The 21508-nt window shown below is 40.6% G+C and overlaps 1 protein-coding gene across 3 annotated transcripts in view; it reads left to right on the top strand.

The window, feature by feature from the left end:
- KCNK2 (potassium two pore domain channel subfamily K member 2) overlaps positions 1-20608 on the top strand; it is a gene marked incomplete at both ends in the record, with an annotated part of 160547 nt that extends 139939 nt beyond the window's left edge. For all 3 annotated transcript variants that reach the window (XM_082833358.1, XM_082833359.1, XM_082833360.1), the window contains one exon: positions 20291-20608. In XM_082833358.1, coding sequence (XP_082689484.1) covers positions 20291-20608 — 318 coding nt within the window. The remainder of the gene's footprint in view (positions 1-20290) is intronic.
- Between the last annotated feature and the right edge of the window lie 900 nt (positions 20609-21508).

Raw genomic sequence — 21508 nt, forward strand, 5'->3', positions numbered from 1 at the left:
AGCAGTGGCAAATCCATACACACAGAAAATATTATACATTAGTGGTTGCCAGGGGTTTGGAAGAGAGGGAAATAAGGGAATGACTCCTTAAAATGGGTGTAGGTTTCCTCTTGGGGTGATGAAAATGTTTTGCAGCTCGGCAGTGGTGATAGTTGCACAACACTGTGACAGTACTAAATTCCACTGAATGGTACAGTGAATTGTAAAATGATCAAAATGGTGAATGTTGTGTTATGTTCATTTTACTACAGTAAAAAGGAGAAAGAATTAGGGAAAGACTTAGAGTTTGGGAAACTAAGGTGAACTGGTCAAGAAAAAGACAGCTCTATTGTTCAGTTTTCTCTCAGCTCTCCCAGTGCATTAATCCTCAGCAAAAAGTAGCCTGAACTTGTAGATGATAGTCATTCAACACAGTCCAGGGAAAAGTAAATAAAATAAAATCCAACTCTTCTTCTCTTTTTTTTTTTTGAGGGATAATGTTTTACTACTAATTACCAGCATTTAGTAATGATAAGCCAAACATTAAGCCTGTGGAAATTTGTGAACTCCTTCATTTCTTACAATAACTCTGTCAGATTGGTACCGGTATTTATCACCATTGATGAAGAAACTCAGTTTCAGAGGAAGACACTGAGGCACAGAGAGGTTGAATGTAACTTGTCCATAATTGCCCTAGCTGCTATGCTAGTCCGCTTCATCAACCACTATCACCACTATCACATTTCTTTTTTTTTTTTTTACATCTTTATTGGAGTATAATTGCTTTACAATGGTGTGTTAGTTTCTGCTTTATAACAAAGTGAATCAGTTATACATATACATATGTTCCCATATCTCTTCCCTCTTGCGTCTCCCCTCCCTCCCACCCTCCCTATCCCACCCCTCCAGGCGGTCACAAAGCACCGAGCTGATATCCCTGTGCTATGCGGCTGCTTCCCACTAGCTATCTACCTTACGTTTGGTAGTGTATATATGTCCATGCCTCTCTCTCGCTTTGTCACAGTTTACCCTTCCCCCTCCCCATATCCTCAAGTCCATTCTCTAGTAGGTCTGTGTCTTTATTCCTGTCTTACCCCTAGGTTCTTCGTGACATTTCTTTTTCTTAAATTCCATATATTATATGTGTTAGCATACGATATTTGTCTTTCTCTTTCTGACTTACTTCACTCTGTATGACAGACTCTAGGTCTATCCACCTCATTACAAATAGCTCAATTTCGTTTCTTTCTATGGCTGAGTAATATTCCATTGCATAATGTGCCTCATCTTCTTTATCCATCTATCCGATGATGGACACTTAGGTTGTTTCCATCTCCAGGCTATTGTAAAAACAGCTGCAATGAACATTTTGATACATGACTCTTTATGAATTATGGTTTTCTCAGGGTATATGCCCAGTAGTGGGATTGCTGAGTCATATGGTAGTTCTATTTGTAGTTTTTTAAGGAACCTCCATACTGTTCTCCATAGTGGCTGTACCAATTCACATTCCTAGCAGCAGTGCAAGAGTGTTCCCTTTTCTCCACACCCTCTCCAGCATTTATTGTTTCTAGATTTTTTGATGATGGCCATTCTGACTGGTGTGAGATGATATCTCATTATAGTTTTGATTTGCATTTCTCTAATGATTAATGATGTTGAGCACTCTTTCATGTGTTTGTTGGCAGTCTATATATCTTCTTTGGAGAAATGTCTCTTTAGGTCTTCTGCCCATTTTTGGATTGGGTTGTTTGTTTTTTTGTTATTGAGCGGCATGAGCTGCTTGTAAATTTTGAAGATTAATCCTTTGTCAGATGCTTCATTTGCAAATATTTTCTTCCATTCTGAGGGTTGTCTTTTGGTCTTGTTTATGGTTTCCTTTGCTGTGCAAAAGTTTTGAAGTTACATTAGGCCCCATTTGTTTATTTGTGTTTTTATTTCCATTTCTCTAGAAGGTGGGTCAAAAAGGATCTTGCTGTGATTTATGTCATAGAGTGTTCTGCCTATGTTTTCCTCTAAGAGTTTGATAGTTTCTGGCCTGACATTTAGGTCTTTAATCCATTTTGAGCTTATTTTTGTGTATGGTGTTAGGGAGTGATCTAATCTCATACTTTTACATGTACATGTCCAGTTTTTCCAGCACCACTTACTGAACAGGCTGTCCTTTCTCCACTGTACATTCCTGCCTACTTTATCAAAGGTAAGGTGACCATATGTGTGTGGGTATATCTCTGGGCTTTCTATCCTGTTCCATTGATCTATATTTCTGTTTTTGTGCCAGTACCATACTGTCTTGATTACTGTAGCTTTGTAGTATAGTCTGAAGTCAGGGAGCCTGATTCCTCCAGCTCCATTTTTCATTCTCAAGATTTTGGCTCTTCGGGGTCTTTTGTGTTTCCATATGAATTGTGAAATTTTTTGTTCTAGTTCTGTGAAAAATGCCAGTGGTAGTTTGATAGGGATTGCACTGAATCTGTAGATTGCTTTGGGTAGTATAGTCATTTTCACAGTGTTGATTCTTCCAATCCGAGAACACGGTATATCTCTCCATCTATTTCTATCATCTTTAATTTCTGTCATCAGTGTCTTACAATTTTCTGCATACAGGTCTTTTGTCTCCTTAGGGAGGTTTACTCCTAGATATTTTACTTTTTGTTGGAATGGTAAATGGGAGTGTTTCCTTGATTTCACTTTCAGATTTTTCATTACTGTATAGGAATGCCAGGAGATTTCTGTGCATTAATTTTGTATCCTGCTACTTTACCAAATTCATTGATTAGCTCTAGTAGTTTTCTGGTAGCATCTTTAGGATTCTCTATGTATAGGATCATGTCATCTGCAAACAGTGACAGCTTTACTTCTTCTTTTCCGATTTGGATTCCTTTTATTTCCTTTTCTTATCTGATTGCTGTGGCTAAAGCTTCCAAAACTATGTTGAATAAGAGTGGTGAGAGTGGGCAACCTTGTCTTGTTCCTGATCTTAGTGGAAATGGTTTCAGTTTTCACCATTGAGGACGACGTTGACTGTGGGTTTGTCATATATGGTCTTTATTATGTTGACGTAAGTTCCCTCTTTGCCTACTTTCTGGAGGGTTTTTATAATAAATGGGTGTTGAATTTTGTCAGAAGCTTTTTCTGCATCTATTGAGATGATCATATGGTTTTTCTCCTTCAATTTGTTAATATGGTTTATAGCATTGATTGATTTGCGTATATTGAAGAATCCTTGCATTCCTGGAATAAACCCCACTTGATCATGATGTATGATCCTTTTACTGTGCTGTTGGATTCTCTTTGCTAGTATTTTGTTGAGGATTTTTGCATCTATGTTCATCAGTGATATTGGCCTGTAGTTTTCTTTCTTTGTGACATCCTTGTCTGGTTTTGGTATCAAGGTGATGGTGGCCTCGTAGAATGACTTTGGGAGTGTTCCTCCCTCTGCTATATTTTGGAAGAGTTTGAGAAGGATAGGTGTTAGCTCTTCTCTAAATGTTTGATAGAATTCACCTGTGAAGCCATCTGGTCCTGGGCTTTTGTTTGTTGGAAGATTTTTAATCATAGTTTCAATTTCAGTGATTGGTCTGTTCATATTTTCTATTTTTTCCTGATTCAGTCTTGGCAGGTTGTTCATTTCTAAGAATTTGTCCATTTCTTCCAGGTTGTCCATTTTATTGGCATAGAGTTGCTTGTAGTAATCTCTCATATCCTTTGTATTTCTGCAGTGTGAGTTGTTACTTCTCCTTTTTCATTTCTAATTCTATTGATTTGAGTCTTCTCCCTTTGTTTCTCTATGAGTCTGGCTAATGGTTTATCTATTTTGTTTATCTTCTTAAAGAACCAGCTTTTAGTTTTATTGATCTTTGCTATTGTTTCCTTCATTTCTTTTTCATTCATTTCTGATCTGATTTTTATGATTTCTTTCCTTCTGCTAGCTTTGCGGTTTTTTTGTTCTTCTTTCTCTAATTGCTTTAGATGCAAGGTTAGGTTGTTTCTTCGAGATGTTTCGTGTTTCTGATGGTGGGCTTGTATTGCTATAAACTTCCCTCTTAAAACTGCTTTTGCTGCATCCCATAGGTTTTGGATCGTCATGTTTCCACTGTCATTTGTTTCTAGGTATTTTTTGATTTCCTCTTTGATTTCTTCAGTGATCACTTGGTTATTAAGTAGTGTATTGTTTAGTCTCCATGTGTTTGTATTTTTTACAGATCTTTTCCTGTAATTGATATCTAGTCTCATAGCGTTGTGGTCGGAAAAGATACTTGATACAATTTCAATTTTCTTAAATTTACCAAGGCTTGACCTGTGACCCTAGATATGATCCATCCTGGAGAATGTCCCATGAGCAATTGAGAAAAATGTGTATTCTGTTGTTTTTGGATGGAATATCCTATAAATATCAATTAAGTCCATCTTGTTTAATGTATCATTTAAAGCTTGTGTTTCCTTATTTATTTTCATTTTGGATGATCTGTCCATTGGTGAAAGTTGGGTGTTAAATTCCCCTACTCTGAATGTGTTACTGTCGATTTCCCCTTTTATGGCTGTTAGTATTTGCCTTATGTATTGAGGTGCTCCTATGTTGGGTGCATAAATATTTACAATTGTTATATCTTCTTTTTGGATCTATCCCTTGATCATTATGTAGTGTCCTTCTTTGTCTCTTCTAATAGTCTTTATTTTAAAGTCTATTTTGTATGATATGAGAATTGCTACTCCAGCTTTCTTTTGGTTTCCATTTGCATGAAATATCTTTTTCCATCCTGTTACTTTCAGTCTGTAGTGGGTCTGAAGTGGGTCTCTTGTAGACCGCAAATATATGGGTCTTCTTTCTGTATCCATTCAGCCAATCTGTGTCTTTTGGTGGGAGCATTTAGTCCATTTACATTTAAGGTAATTATCAATACATATGTTCCTATTCCCATTTTCTTAATTGTATGGGTTCGTTATTGTAGGTCTTTTCCTTCTCTTGTGTTTCTTGCCTAGAGAAGTTCCTTTAAGCAGTTGTTGTAAAGCTGGTTTGGTGGTGCTGAACTCTCTCAGCTTTTGCTCGTCTGTAAAGGTTTTAATTTCTCCATCAAATCTGAATGAGATCCTTGCTGCGTAGAGTAATCTTGGTTGCACGGTTTTCTCCTTCATCACTTTAAATATGTCCTGCCCCTCCCTTCTGGCTTGCAGAGTTTCTGCTGAAAGATCAGCAGTTAACCTTATGGGGATTCCCTTGTGTGTTATTTGTTGTTTTTCCCTTGCTGCTTTTAATATGTTTTCTTTGTATTTAATTTTTGACAGTTTGATTAATATGTGGCTTGGCGTATTTCTCCTTGGATTTATCCTGTATGGGACTCTCTGTGCTTCCTGGACTTGATTAACTATTTCCTTTCTCATGTTAGGGAAGTTTTCAACTATAATCTCTTCAAATATTTTCTCAGTACATTTCTTTTTCTCTTCTTCTTCTGGAACCCCTATAATTCGAACGTTGGTGCATTTAATGTTGTCCCAGAGGTCTCTGAGACTGTCTTCAGTTATTTTCATTCTTTTTTCTTTATTCTGCTCTGCAGTAGTTATTTCCACTATTTTATCTTCCAGGTCACTTATCCGTTCTTCTGCCTCAGTTATTCTGCTATTGATCCCATCTAGAGTATTTTTAATTTCATTTATTGTGTTGTTCATTGTTGTTTGTTTCATCTTTAGTTCTTCTAGGCCCTTGTTAAATGTTTCTTGTATTTTGTCTATTCTATTTCCAAGATTTTGGATCATCTTTACTATCATTATTCTGCATTCTTTTTCAGGTACACTGCCTATTTCCTCTTCATTTGTTAGGTCTGGTGGGTTTTTATCTTGCTCCTTCATCTGCTGTGTGTTTTTCTGTCTTCTCATTTTGCTTATCTCACTGTGTTTGGGGTCTCCTTTTTGCAGGCTGCATGTTCGTAATTCCCGTTGTTTTTGGTGTCTGTCCCCAGTGGCTAAAGTTGGTTCAGTGGGTTGTGTAGGCTTCCTGGTGGAGGGTAATAGTGCCTGTGTTCTGGTGGATGAGGCTGGATCTTGTCTTTCTGGTGGGCAGGTCCACGTCTGGTGGTGAGTTTTGGGGTGTCTGTGGCCTTATTATGATTTTAGGCAGCCTCTCTGTTAATTAGTGGGGTTGTGTTCCTGTTTTGCCAGTTGTTTGGCATAGGGTGTCCAGGACTGTAGTTTGCTGGTCGTTGAGTGAAGCTGGGTGCTGGCGTTGAGATGGAGATCTCTGGGAGATTTTCACCGTTTGATATTATGTGGAGCTGAGAGGTCTCTTGTTGACCAGTGTCCTGAAGTTGGCTCCTCCTCCTCAGAGGCACAGCACTGACTCCTGGCTGCAGCACCAAGAGCCTTTCATCCACAGGGCTCAGAATAAAAGGGAGAAAAAGTAGAAAGAAAGAATTACTAGAAGTAGGGGAGGGAGGGAGGGAGGGAGGGAGGGAGGGGGGAGAGAGAGAGAGAGAGAAAGAAAGGAGGGATGGAGGAGGGAAGGAAGGAAGGAGAGAAGGAAGGAAAAAAGAAAGAAAGAAGATAAAGTAAAATAAAATAAAGTAAAATATAATAAAGTTATGAAAATAATTATTAAGAAAAAAATTTAAAAATAAAACAACGGACGGATAGAACCCTAGGACAAATGGTGGAAGCAAAGCGATACAGACAAAATCTCATACAGCAGCATACACATACACACTCACAAAAAGAGGGAAAGGGGAAAAAAATCATAAATATTGCTCTCAAGTCCACCTCCTCAATTTGTGATGATTCGTTGTCTATTCATGTATTCCACAGATGCAGGGTACATCAAGTTGATTGTGGAGCTTTAATCCGCTGCTTCTGAGGCTGCTGGGAGAGATTTCCCTTTCTCTTCTTTGTTCTCACAGCTCCCGGGGTTCAGCTTTGGATTTGACCCCGCCTCTGCGTGTAGGTCGCTGGAGGGCGTCTGTTTTTCGCTTAGACAGGACGGGGTTAAAGTAGCCGCTGATTCAGGGGCTCTGGCTCACTCAGGCTGGGGGAGAGAGGGTTACGGAGTGCAGGGCGAGCCTGCGGTGGCAGAGGCCGGTTGATGTTGCACCAGCCTGAGGCACGCCGTGTGTTCTCCCAGGGAAGTTGTCCCTGGATCCCGGGACCCTGGCAGTGGGCCACGGACTGCAAAGCCTCCCCGGAAGGGGGGTGTGGATAGTGACCTGTGCTCGCACACAGGCTTCTTGGTGGCGGCAGCAGCAGCCTTAGCGTCTCCTGCCCGTCTCTGGGGTCCATGCTTTTAGCCGCGGCTCGCGCCCGTCTCTGGAGCTCTTTTAAGCAGTGCTCTTAATCCCCTCTCCTCGTGCACCAGGAAACAGAGAAGAAAAAGTCTCTTGCCTCTTCGGCAGCTCCAGACTTTTCCCCGGACTCCCTCCCGGCTAGCTGGGGTGCACTAACCCCTTCAGGCTGTGTTCACGCAGCCAACCCCAGTCCTCTCCCTGCGCTCCGACCGAAGCCGGAGCCTCAGCTCGCAGCCCCGCCCGCCCCGGCGAGTGAGCAGACAAGTCTCTCGGGCTGGTGAGTGCCGGTTGGCACCGACCCCTGTTGCTGCGCTCTCCTCCGCAGCCCCGAAGCTCCCCCCACTCCACCACCTGCAGTCTCCGCCTGCGAAGGGGCTTCCTAGTGTGTGGAAACCTTTCCTCCTTCACAGCTCCCTCCCACTGGTGCAGGTCCCGTCCCTATTCTTTTGTCTCTGTTTATTCTTTTTTCTTTTGCCCTACCCAGGTACGTGGCGGGTGTCTTGCCTTTTGGGAGGTCTGAGGTCTTCTGCCAGCGTTCAGTAGGTGTTCTATAGGAGTTGTTCCACGTGTAGATGTATTTCTGGTGTACCTGTGGGGAGGAAGGTGATCTCCGTGTCTTACTCTTCTGCCATCTTCCCCTCGTCCCTCCAGCTGTATTTTTAATGTATGTCTTCAGCATTCTCAAAACACCTCATGCTTTAAAGATCTCCAGAACTCTGAGTTTAGACAATCTGTAGCACTTCCGGTGAGAATTTCAGAGACCTCAGGCCATGCTGCCACTTGGTGCCTAGAACCTGTGAGTTATATTCTAGGGAGGAGTGTCCCATTTTTTCAATTTTATATCACTTATTCTGTATCTGGTATTCTGCTGTAAGCTCTTAAGTACCTTTGGCAAGCCATATCATCATCACCAGCCTCATCGTCATAATTACTAATTGTGTAGTCCTTTATATTTTAAGAACACAGACCCCCACACATGTACACACACATGCACACACACAATACTTGTTTCTCCTGTGAAATAGATTATGATGACCTTATTTTATAGATAAGGAATCTGAAACTCAAAAAAGGTTACATTGCTCGCCTGTAGGCACACAGGTAAGTGACAGAGCTGGAACTGGAGGCTTCTTCCCACCTCCTGCTAAACCCTCTTCCCTCTGTTTTCTGACATTTTCAGCTGCAGCCCTATGACCTCCTGAGATTGTCTTTCCACCCTTGGAAACTCCAGAGAAATTAGAAAAAAAAAATGTCCCCCAAAGTGGTATTCTACCAGCCTCTGCCAGAGATTTAGTGCAATTAAAGATAAGAAAGTAAAGAGTTATGGATTAAGACAAGTCTGAGCTTTCCTTGCATTTAGCCTTTTCCTAATTTGCAGGAATCACTAATTTGTGGAAACACCTGGCTCTACAGAACACTGTGTGTGTGTCATTAGTGCAACCTGAGAGATCATGGTGACTTTGTGAAACCTGTGTCTGGAGAAAAATCAGATCAAGTCTAAGGAAGGTTTTCATTCTTCCTTCAATTTATCATGACCAGTTAAATTTCAAATCGCAATAGAGAGATGATTAAAATTTCTAAAGAATTTTCTGTGCAGGTGCCATGATCTAGTGAAAGACAGAGGTTACCTAAGTGTGCAGAAAGAGGAAATAGTGGGGTGACTGGGAACCCAGAGTCTGAAAACAGTAGGGATTAGATGGAAATTTCACAGTGTCCTCAAAACCTGAAAATATACATGTCTTTTGACCCGGTGTTTCCACTTCTAGTAATACTTGAACACATCAGCAAAGGTATGGTTATAAGAATGTTCACTGAAGTATTATTTTCTGTAGCGAAAACAAACAAACAAAAACCAAATCCATATGCATCAATAGGGGCATGCCACACCCATCATCCTGTGGAGTGCTAGGCAGCTGGTAGAAACTATGAGGTAGTATAATGAGTACTAAATGGGAAAAATGACTAAAATTGGTTAAGTGGGGAAAAAAGCCATTTGCAAAACAACGTGGTTAATATAAGACCACTTTTGCAAAAATATTAATGATCATCAAAATGGAAGAGGAATAAAGTAAGGTTAGCACAGAGAAGAAAAACAAGTGGCAGTATGTGTGCTACACTGTGTCTCATTGTTATCATTGAGATGTGAGATTACAGAGAACTTGAATTTGGGGGGATATATTCATTCATTTCACAGGTATTTCTTAGAAGTCAGCTACATACCAGGTACTGTCGAGGTGCTGAGGATATTCATAGAACTTACATCCTAATTGGAGGAGAGAGAAAATTAGCAAATAAATGTATTAACATTTGAATTTTGGGTAAGCAAAGTCTATTATTATTAACAATAAGAAGATTTTATTATTGAAGTATAGTTGATTTACAATGTTGTGTTAGTTTCAGGTGTACAGCAAAGTGGTCCAGTTGTACATACATATATATATTCTTTTTCAGATTCTTTTCTTTTATAGGTTATTACAAAATATTGAGTATAATTCCCTGTGCTATATAATAAGTCCTTGTTGGTTATCTATTTCATATATAGTAGTGTGTATCTGTTAATCTCAAACTCCTAATTTATCCTTCCCACCTTCTTGTTTTCTATGTCTGTGGGTCTATTTCTGTTTTGTAAATAAGTTCATTTGTATCAGTTTTTAAGATTTCACTTAAGCAATATCATATGATATTTGTCTTTGGCTTACTTAGCATGATAACCTCTAGGTCCATTCATATTGCTGAAAATAGCATTATTTAGTTCATTTTTATGGCTGAGTAATATTCCATTGTATATATGTGTGTATATATGTATATATACATGTACACATATGTGTGTATATATGTATATGTGTGTGTATATATATATATACACACACACACACACACATCTAATAAGAAAATATTTTTAAGATAGAAATATGAGAAGACCATTACCAAAGAAAAAGGGAGGCAGATCCTATGAAGGTCAGTGGCCTTACTGGAGGTAAAAGTTTGGTAACCAAAACGAAGCTAATGGAAGCAACTCAACAAGTGGTTGATCTCCAAAATATACAAACAGCTCATGTGCTCAATATCAAAAAAGCAAACAACACAATCAAAAATGGGCAGAAGAGCTAAAGAAACATTTCTCCAAAGATATACAGATAGCTAAAAAGGACATGAAAAGAGGCTCAACTTCACTAATTATTAGAGAAAGGCAAATCAAAACTACAATGAGGTATCACCTCACACCAGTAAGAATAGCCATCATCAAAAAATCTACAAACAATAAATGCTGGAGAGGATGTGGAAAAAAGGGAACCCTCCTACACTGTTGGTGGGAATGTAAATTGGTGCAGCCACTATGCAGAACAGTATGGAGGTTCCTTCAAAATCTAAAAATAGAGCTACCATATGACCCAGCAATCCCACTCCTGGGCATATATCTGGAGAAAACCATAATTTGAAAAAATACATGACCTCAGTGTTCATTGCAGCACTATTTACAATAGCCAAGACATGGAAGCAACCTAAATGTCCAACAGAGGAATGGATAAAGACGATGTAGTACATATATTCAATGGAATATTACTGAGCCATAAAAAAGAATGAAATAATGCCATTTGCAGAAACATGGATGGACCTAGAGATTGTCATACTGAATGAAGTAAGTCAACAACAGAGAAAGACAAATATCATATGATTTCACTTATATGTGGAACCTTAAAGAAATGGTACAAATGAACTTATTTACAGAACACAAATAGAGTCACAGATGTAGAAAACAAACTTATGCTTACCAAGGGGGAAGGGGGGGAGGGATAAATTGGGAGTTTGGGATTGACGTATACACACTATGATATATAAAACAGATAACTAATAAGAACCTACTGTGTAGCACAGGGAACTCTACCCAATACTTTGTAATGACCTATATGGGAAAAGAATCTAAAAAAGAGTGGATATATGTATATGTATAACTGATTCACTTTGCTGTACAGCAGAAACTAACACAACATTGTAAATCAACTATACCCACTAAAAATCAATTAAAAAAAATAATAGACCTAATTTTAGGTCCATAAGTTCAGACAGTGCCTCCAGACTTCAGGCATGATTGAGCGGCTTGCTCAGATGGATGTCCTTTAAGTAAGTGATTATTTCTCATTACACACTTGTATGTGGGAGGAAATTGAATATAGTTGTTGATTCTTACACTTTTCAAAGACATTTATTTAAACAAAAATGTAGATTCTTAGCTGTTCCCTTTATAATATTAACCTTACTACTAAGATAAGCTCATCATAGAAAACAGTATATTAGTATTTGTTCTTTTTACACTTAGAAAATTATGAATCCTCAAATGTAACAGATTAATTCCTCTTTAATAAGATTACTAGTAAGGTGGGAATAAAAGATAGAAACGTTTAGTTTTCATCAATAATTACTGTTTTATTTTATTTTATTTTTTTAACATCTTTATTGGAGTATAATTGCTTTACAATGGTGTGTTAGTTTCTGCTTTATAACAAAGTGAATCAGCTATACATATACATATATCCCCATCTCCTTCCTCTTGCGTCTCCCTCCCACCCTCCCTATCCCACCCCTTTCGGTGGTCACAAAGTAACAAGCTGATCTCCCTGTGCTATGCGGCTGCTTCCCACTGGCTATCTATTTTACATTACATTTGGTAGTGTAAATATGTCCATGCCACTCCCTCACTTCATCCCAGCTTACCCTTCTCACTCCCCGTGTCCTAAAGTCCATTCTCTACGTCTGCGTCTATATTCCGGTCCTGCCCCTAGGTTCTTCTGAACCTTTTTTTTTTTTTTAGATTCCATATATATGTGTTAGCATACAGTATTTGTTTCTCTCTTTCTGATTTAGTTCACTCTGTATGACAGACTGTAGGTTGATCCATCTCACTACACATAACTGAATTTCATTTCTTTTTATGGCTGAGTAATATTCCATTGTATACATGTGCCACATCTCCTTTATCCATTCATCTGTCGATGGACACATAGGTTGCTTCCATGTCCTGGCTATTGTAAATAGAGCTGCAATGAACATTATGGTACATGACTCTTTATGAATTATAGTTTTCTCAGGCTTTATGCCCAGTAGTGGGACTGCTGGGTCATATGGTAGTTCTATTTTTAGTTTTTAAAGGAACCTCCATACTGTTCTCCATAGTGGCTGTATCAATTTACATTCCCAACAACAGTGCAAGAGGGTTCCCTTTTCTCCACACCCTCTCCAGCATTTTTTGTTTGTAGAGTTTTTGGTGATGGCCGTTATGACTGGTGTGAGGTGATACCTCATTATAGAGTTTTGATTTGCATTTCTCTAATGATTAGGGATGTTGAGCATCCTTTAATGTGTTTGTTGGAAATCTGTATATCTACTTTGGAGAAATGTCTATTTAGGTCTTCTGCCCATTTTTGGATCGAGTTATTTGTTTTTTTGATATTGACCTGCACTAACTGTTTGTAAATTTTGGAGATTAATCCTTTGTCACTTGCGTCGTTTGCAAATATTTTCTCCCATTCTGAGGGTTGTCTTTTGGTCTTGTTTATCGTTTCCTTTGCTGTGCAAAAGCTTTTAAGTTTCATTAGGTCCCATTTGTTTATTTTTGTTTTTATTTCCATTTTTCTAGGAGGTGGGTCAAAAAGATCTTCCTGTGATTTATGTCATAGAGTATTCTGCCTGTGTTTCCCTCTAAGAGTTTTATACTGTCTGGCCTTAAATTTAGGTCTTTAATCCATTTTGAGTTTATTTTTCTGTATGGTGTTAGGGAGTGTTCTAATTTCATTCTTTTACATGTAGCTGTCCAGTGGCACTTATTGAAGAGGCTGTCTTTTCTCCATTGTATATTCTTGCCTCCTTTATCACAAATAAGGTGACCATATGTGTGTGGGTATATCTCTGGGCTTTCTATCCTGTTCCATTGATCTATCTTTCTGTTTTTGTGCCAGTATCATACTATCTTGATTACTGTAGCTTTGTAGTAGAGTCTGAAATCAGGGAGCCTGATTCCTCCAGCTCCATTTTTCTTTCTCAAGATTGCTATGGCTATTCAGGGTCTTTTGTGTTTCCATACAAACTGTGAAATATTTTTTCTAGTTCTGTGAAAAATGCCAGTGGTAGTTGATAGGGATTGCATTGAATCTGTAGATAGCTTTCGGTAGTACAGTCATTTTCACAATGTTGAGTCTTCCAATCCAAGAACATGGTATATTTCTCAATCTATTTGTATCATCTTTAATTTCTTTCAGCAGTGTCTTATAGTTTTCTGCATACAAGTCTTTTGTCTCCTTAGGTTTATTCCAAGGTATTTTATTCTTTCTGTTGCAGTGGTAAATGGGAGTGTTTCCTTAATTTCTCTTTCAGATTTTTCATCATTAGCGTATAGGAATGTGAGAGATTTCTGTGCATTAATTTTGTATCCTGCTACTTTACCAAATTCATTGATTAGCTCTAGTAGTTTTCTGGTAGCATCTTTAGGGTTCTCTTTAGGGTTCTGTTTCCATGAGCACTTGAGAAGAAAGTGTATTCTGTTGTTTTTGGATGGAATGTCCTATAAATATCAATTAAGTCCATTTTGTTTAATGTATCATTTAAAGCTTGTGTTTCCTTATTTATTTTCATTTTGGATGATCTGTCCGTTGGTGAAAGTGGGGTGTTAAAGTCCCCTACTATGAATGTGTTACTGTCGATTTCCCCTTTTATGGCTGTTAGTATTTGCCTTATGTACTGAGGTGCTCCTATGTTGGGTGCATAAATATCTACAATTGTTATATCTTCTTCTTGGATTGATCCCTTGATCATTATGTAGTGTCCTTTGTCTCTTGTAATATTCTTTGTTTTAAAGTCTATTTTGTCTGATATGAGAATTGCTACTCCCATTTTCTTTTGATTTCCATTTGCATGGAATATCTTTTTCCATCCCCTCACTTTCAGTCTGTATGTGTCCCTAGGTCTGAAGTGGGTCTCATGTACACAGCATATGTATGGGTCGTGTTTCTGTATCCATTCAGCCAGTCTATTGTCTTTTGGTGGGAGCATTTAATCCATTTATATTTAAGGTAATTATCGATGTGTATGTTCCTATTCCCATTTTCTTAATTGTTTGGGGTTTGTTATTGTCGGTCTTTTCCTTCTCTTGTGTTTCATGCCTAGAGAAGTTCCTTTAGCATTTGCTGTACAGCTTGTTTGGTGGTGCTGAATTCTCCTAGCTTTTGCTTTTCTGTAAATGTTTTAAATTCTCTGTTGAATCCAAATGAGATCCTTGCTGTGTTGAGTTATGTCCTGCCACTCTCTTCTGGCTTGCAGTGTTTCTGCTGAAGGATCAGCTGTTAACCTTATGGGGGTTCCCTTGTATGTTATTATTTTCTTTTCCCTTGCTGATTTTAATATGTTTTCTTTATATTTAATTTTTGATGGTTTGATTAATATGTGTCTTGGTGGTTTCTCCTTGCATTTATCCTGTGTGGGACTCTCTGTGCTTCCTGCAGTTGATTATCTCCTTTCCCATATTATGGAATTTTTCAACTATAATCTCTTCTCAGTCCCTTTCTTTTGTCTTCTTCTTCTGGGACCCCTATAATTTGAATGTTTGTGCATTTAATGTTGTCCCAGAGGTCTCTGTGCTGTTCTGAATTCTTTTCATTCTTTTTTCTTTATTCTGCTCTGCCGTAGTTATTTCCAATATTTTTTAAAAATTAATTAATTCATTTATGTTTGGCTGTGTTGGGTCTTCGTTTCTGTGCAAGGGCTTTCCCTAGTTGCGGTAAGCAGGTGCGGGCCTCTCAGTATCGCGGCCTCTCTTGTTGCAGAGCACAAGCTCCAAACGCACAGGCTTAGTAGTTGTGGCTCACGGGCCCAGTTGCTCCGCGGTATGTGGGATCTTCCCAGACCAGGGCTCGAACCCGTGTCCCCTGCATTGGCAGGCAGATTCTCAACCACTACGCCACCAGGGAAGCCCTATTTCCACTATTTTGTCTTTCAGGTCACTTATCCGTTCTTCTGCCTCAGTTATTCTGCTATTGATTCCTTCTAGAGAATTTTAAATTTCATTTATTGTGTTATTCATCATTGTTTGCTCTTTAGTTCTTCTAGGTCCTTGTTAAATGTTTCTTGTATTTTCTCCATTCTGTTTCCAAGATTTTGGATCATCTTTACTATCATTGTTCTGAATTTTCAGGTGGGCTGCCTATTTCCTCTGCATTTGTTTGGTCTGATGGGTTTTTAACTTGCTCCTTCATCTGCTGTGTGCTTCTCTGTCTTCTCATTTTGGTTAACTTACTGTGTTCGGGGTCTCCTTTCGCAGGCTGCTGGTTCATGGTTCCTGTTGTTTATGGTGTCTGCCCTCAGTGCCTAAGGTTGGTTTTGTCGGTTGTGTAGGCTTCCTGGTGGAGGGGACTGGTGCCTGTGTTGTGGTGGATGAGGCTGGATCTTGTCTCTCTGGTGGGCAGGACTGCGTCCAGTGGTGTGTTCTGGGGTGCCTGTGACCTTATTTCGATTTTAGGCAGCTTCTCTGCTAATGGGTGGTTTTGTGTTCCTGTCTTGCTTGTTGTTTGGCATAGGGTGTCCAGCACTGTAGCTTGCTGGTCATTGAGTGGAGCTGGGTCTTAGCGTTGAGATGGAGATCTGTGGGAGAGCTTTCGCCGTCTGATATTATGTGGAGCCGGGATGTCTCTGGTGGACCAATGTCCTGAACTTGGCTCTCCCACCTCAGTGGCACAGGCCTGACACCTGGCTGGAGCACCAAGACCCTGTCAGCCACATGGCTCAGAAGTACAGTGCTCCCAAAGTCCACCGTCTCAGTTTTGGGATAATTTGTTGTCTACTCAGGTATTCCAGTGATGCAGGGAACATCAATTGGATTGTGAAGATTTTTTTTTTTTTTTTTTTTTTTTGCGGTACGCGAGCCTCTCACTGTTGTGGCCTCTCCTGTTGTGGAGCACAGGCTCCGGACGCGCAGGCTCAGCAGCCGTGGCTCACGGGCCCAGCCGCTCCGCGGCATGTGGAATCTTCCCAGACCGGGGCACGAACCGGTGTCCCTTGCATCAGCAGGCGGACTCTCAACCACTGTGCCACCAGGGAAGCCCTGTGCAGATTTAATTTGCTGCTCCTGAGGCTGCTGGGAGAAATTTCCCTTTCTCTTCTTTGTTCTCACAGCTCCTGGGTTTCAGCTTTGGATTGGCCCCGCCTCTGCATGTAGGTCACGTGAGGGCATCTGTTCTTCACTCAGACAGGATGGGGTTAAAGCAGCAGCTGATTAGGGGGCTCTGGCTCACTCAGGCTAGGGGAGAGGGAGGGGTACGTAATGTGGGGTGAGCCTGCAGCAGCCGAGGCCGGTGTGACATTGCAACAGCCTGAGGCGCGCTGTGTGTTCTTCCAGGGAAGTTGTCTCTCGATCAGGGGACCCTGGCAGTGGCGGGCTGCAGAGGCTCCCAGGCGGGGAGGTGTGGATAGTGACCTGTGCTCGCACACAGGCTTCTTGGTGGGTGCAGCAGCAGCCGTAGTGTCCCATGCGTGTCTCTGGTGTCTGCACGGATAGCTGCGGCTCGCGCCCATCTCTGGAGCTCGTTTAGGCGGTGCTCTGAATCCCATCTCCTCGTGCACCTTGAAACAATGGTCTCTTGCCTCTTAGGCAGGTCCAGACTTTTTCCTGGACTCCCTCCCGGCTAGCTGTGGCGCATTAGCCCCCTTCAGGCTGTGTTCACGCAGCCAGCCCAAGTCCTCTCCCTGGGAAACGACCTCCGAAGCCTGAGCCTCAGCTTCCAGCCCCCACCCACCCTAGTGGGTGAGCAGACAAGCCTCTTGGGCTGGTGAGTGCTGGTCGGCACCGATCCTCTGGGCGGGAATCTCTCTGCTTTGCCCTCTGCACCCCTGTTGCTGCACTCTCCTCCATGGTTCCGAAGCTCCCCCTCCGCCCCCCGTCTCCACCAGTGAAGGGGCTTCCTAGTGTGTGGAAACTTTCCCTCCTTCACAGCTCCCTCCCAGAGGTGCAGGTCCCATCCCTATTCTTTTTTCTCTGTTTTTTCATTTGCCCTACCAAGGTATGCGGGGAGTTTCTTACCTTTTGGGAAGTCTGAGGTCTTCTGCCAGCATTCAGTCGGTGTTCTGTAGGAGTTGTTCCACGTGTAGATGTATTTATGATGTATTGTGGGGAGGAAGATGATCTCTACATCTTACTCCTCTGCAGTCTTGAAGATCTCCTACTGTTTTATTTTAAATAGCAAATTTCAGGGCTTCCCTGGTGGCGCAGTGGTTAAGAGTCCGCCTGCCGATGCAGGGGACACGGGTTCGTGCCCCGGTCCGGGAAGATCCCACATGCCGCGGAGCGGCTGGGCCCACGAGCCATGGCCGCTGAGCCTGCGCATCCGGAGCCTGTGCTCTGCAACGGGAGAGGCCACAACAGTGAGAGGCCTGCGTACCACAAAAAAATAAATAAATAAATAAAATAGCAAATTTCACACTGCTCAGGATTAATCTGTACTGTAAACTAGAAGAACTTAATAACATGTTGGACAATGATTAACTGTATTGTTCAAGACCATATTAATCAGGTTTTCTCTTTGTGTTTCTGTACCATCTTTAAGCAGGCTGCAATTTTCCATCTTTAAAATTAAATTGAAACTGGTAGAGAAACAACTGAATCTCTTAACTGTTTATGTTAAAATATTATTTTGAAACTTTCTTGATAGTATTTACTTATTAATTCAATGCAGTTCATCAAGTTTCTACTCAGTGCCTTCTCTATTCCAGACACTAGATGTTTTATATACACCAATGAATGTAGTATAGACTCCGAACTCAAGAATGCTTAGTCTAATCAAAAAGACAGCTAGGTATATAGAAAAAGAATATCAACAGTTGGAGGGTTTATTTATAAGTGCATTTGGAGTGATTCAGCATTTTTTTATAAGTGCATTTGGAGTGATTCAGCATTTTTTACCACTGACTGATACTGCCTATACTTTTCTAACCAGAGAGTCCCCCCAAAGCAGAATTAAACATTCAATAATTGCTTTTAGAGCTAAGTACAGTCATACACGGTCCCTTATGGGAACAGTAAGAATCTTCAGGCTGAATCACTGTAAATTTAGCACTTCTTTCCCTGCAAGTTCCCTTTAAGTTGCCTCAGTGATTAAGGAATGCTTCATCTTGCCAGTTATGCATGCCACAAAGTTCTCATTTTTCCAGTTTGCTTTTTTCAGAACCAGACCCAGAAAACAAGCAATTATTTCTTGCTAGGTCAATACACGTGGGAAATAAAAGACCTTCATAAAATAAAGGTAGATCATCAAATGTGTGCATGTATGTGATTATGGATGGATGAGGAAGAGTTGGTCTGCCATGTGCCACCTTCTAAGGATATTTGAACAGTTTTCGTACACACACATACACACAAACATATCTACGACCATCATGTTGAAGTAGACGTACATACATATGCGCTCTTATAAATCAGATTTTCAGTATAAATAGTTAGAACCCAACTTTGTCCGATCAAGCTGCTATAACAAAATACCACACACGGGGATCTTATAAACAGCATTGATTTCTCACAGTTCTAGAGATCCAAGATCACAGTGCCAACATGACAGAGTGAGGACTCTTCCTGGTTTGTAGACAGAGCCTTCTTACTGTGTCCTCACATGGTGGAAGGGGTGAGGGATCTCTCTGGAACCTCTTTTGTAAGAGTGCTGATCTCATTCATGAAGGCTTCACTTCATGACTTAAGCACCTCCCTAAGGCCCCACCTCCTAATATAATCACCTTTGCAGTTAGTATTTCAACATATGAATTTTCAGGAGACACCAACGTTCAGACTATAGCAGAAACCATCAGTTTCTGATCACATCAAAATTTTAAACAAAAAGCGACAGAGGTAAAACAAGACAAAACAAAGCAGTAGTTGTTTGCTTGCCAGGTAAAAAGGAGCCCATTTCACTTAAAAATTGAGTTCTGTGGAGCTCCCTAATCCAAGAGCAGAAGTGCTAGCAATAGGGAATGGGGGAGTTGTTCCACGTTAGGAGATTATTCTAAGAGATATCCTAGATTATTAAATTCTAGTTGGTTAAGATTATAAAGTTTCCCACGGGATGGGTCATTATGCTGTTTCAGGTCACTAAAGTGCAGATATAATTTTAAAGAGGTCAAAGAAAACATTATGCACACGCTTAGCACTTGGCAATGTCTTTTTCTTCAACCTCAAACAAAGGCCACAATGACAACTATACAGTGATAGGCTCCTGCAGTGGAAGTGTATTACCCAGCCATCCTGCTAGGTGTGTGCTGTGAAGATGCCTGTTCCACAGCTGAGGAAATGGCAGCTCAGACAGGTTAACTTCACTAATGCCACAAACATTCATTGAGAAACTATTCCTTGGACTTAACCATTCTCCAAATGGGCCTCAAAATGAACTTGCCAGGCCTTGTTTATTTGCTTTCCCTGGAATCAGAAACAAAGTATTTTATTGCTTATTTAGTAAATAGAGGATTCCTAAATGACCAGTGTGGGGTTGGAGTCAAAGTTCTTGCACACACCGTTTCTGCTCTCTAAAATCTCTGTTTATATCCTGAGCAAACAGCATCACTGCTATGAGAACCAACCAGGTCACCTGGGTTCACACTCCAGGCTCTTTTACTCTGTCTTGCTGCTTCTCCTATGTCTTATTGCCTTCTCTACATTCAAATACTTCTTTAAATTACAGATTAAAAAAGAAACAGAGCTTTAAAAAGTTAGAGATTGCCTTTTGATCAGAAGTTTCGATGACAGGATTTGTTTCCCAGAACAAGGGCATCTAGTACCTCTAATATAATTTGGTTAATAGAGTTTAAGCTCACAGGTTCATTTTTAGAGTCATATCTATATAAAATGGAAGCTTCTTCCTCACAACTTGCCTAAGTACCTCAATTGTCAGACCTCCCATATTACAAAAGTCTACAATGTTCTTTTCAAAACCCCCAAATACAGTGATCAGAAGGTAAAGCACACAAAACATTGACTGTCCTGTTGGTGTCTCTGTCATTTCTCTGCGTGCATGTTCCAGGTGGGAGAGTTCAGAGCCCATGCTGCTGAGTGGACAGCCAACGTCACGGCCGAATTCAAGGAAACCAGGAGGCGGCTGAGTGTCGAGATTTATGACAAGTTCCAGCGTGCCACCTCCATAAAGCGGAAGCTCTCCGCAGAACTGGCTGGAAACCACAACCAGGAGCTGACTCCCTGTAGGAGGACCCTGTCAGTGAACCACCTCGCCAGCGAGAGGGATGTCTTGCCTCCCTTACTGAAAACTGAAAGTATCTATTTGAACGGATTGACGCCACACTGTGCAGGCGAGGAAATTGCTGTTATTGAGAACATTAAATAGCCCTCTCTTTGAAGAGCCCTAGGCATAGCCATAGGTGAGGACTTCTATATGCTCTTTTTGACTGTTGCCGGTAGCGTTTTTTAAATTGTGCATGAGCTCCAAAAAGGAAAAAAAAAAAAAAAAATAGATACACCTATCATGGTCATCTACCATCAAGAGAATTTGAATTCTGAGCCAGCACTATCTTTTTGATGATTCTTGTTGAATGGTCCACTTTCTTTGACCAGTGGAATAAAACAAGCAATGTCTGATGCCTTTTCGTGCCCAGACTGTTTTCCTCTCTCTTTTCCAAATGTGCCAAAAGGCCTCAGAATGAATTATAATTGTTTCCGGTAATAATGTAGCTTTGAGGGATCAGTCCTTAACTTTTCAGGGTCTACCTAACTGAGCCTAGATTATGGACCATTTATGGATGACAACATTTCTTTTTGTAAATGGCAAGAAATTCTTATGCAGCCTTTTACCTAAGAAATTTTCTGTCAGTGCCTTATCTTACAAAGAAACAGAACCTCTCTAGCTAATGTGTGGTTTCTCCTTCCCCGCCCCACCCCTAGGCTCAACTCCGCAGTCCTTTACCCCACAACTCCTGTTTGAATACCATACCTTGCTGGAAACAGCGTGTAAAATGACCGGAGTGATGATGCCCGAAGAAGGACTAGATGCCAAATTAGATGGACATTGAAGCAACACTCAGAAACCCTAGCGTTAAAGGCACTGCAGAGAAATGAGGTGCAAAGACGGCCCCTCTGAGTATTTATTTGACTCAGGTACCAATGGTACATATATACAGTGTAATTATTACCAGGCCAGTAAAACTGACTGCTCTCAATCAGTCCCTTTTTTCCTGGCAGTATTTAAAATTTATCATTTTTGACTAACTATATATACATCTTTTAACAG

This window comes from Leucopleurus acutus (genome assembly GCF_964270905.1).
Source record: "Leucopleurus acutus genome assembly, chromosome: 2".
Classification (NCBI taxonomy): domain Eukaryota; kingdom Metazoa; phylum Chordata; class Mammalia; order Artiodactyla; family Delphinidae; genus Leucopleurus; species Leucopleurus acutus.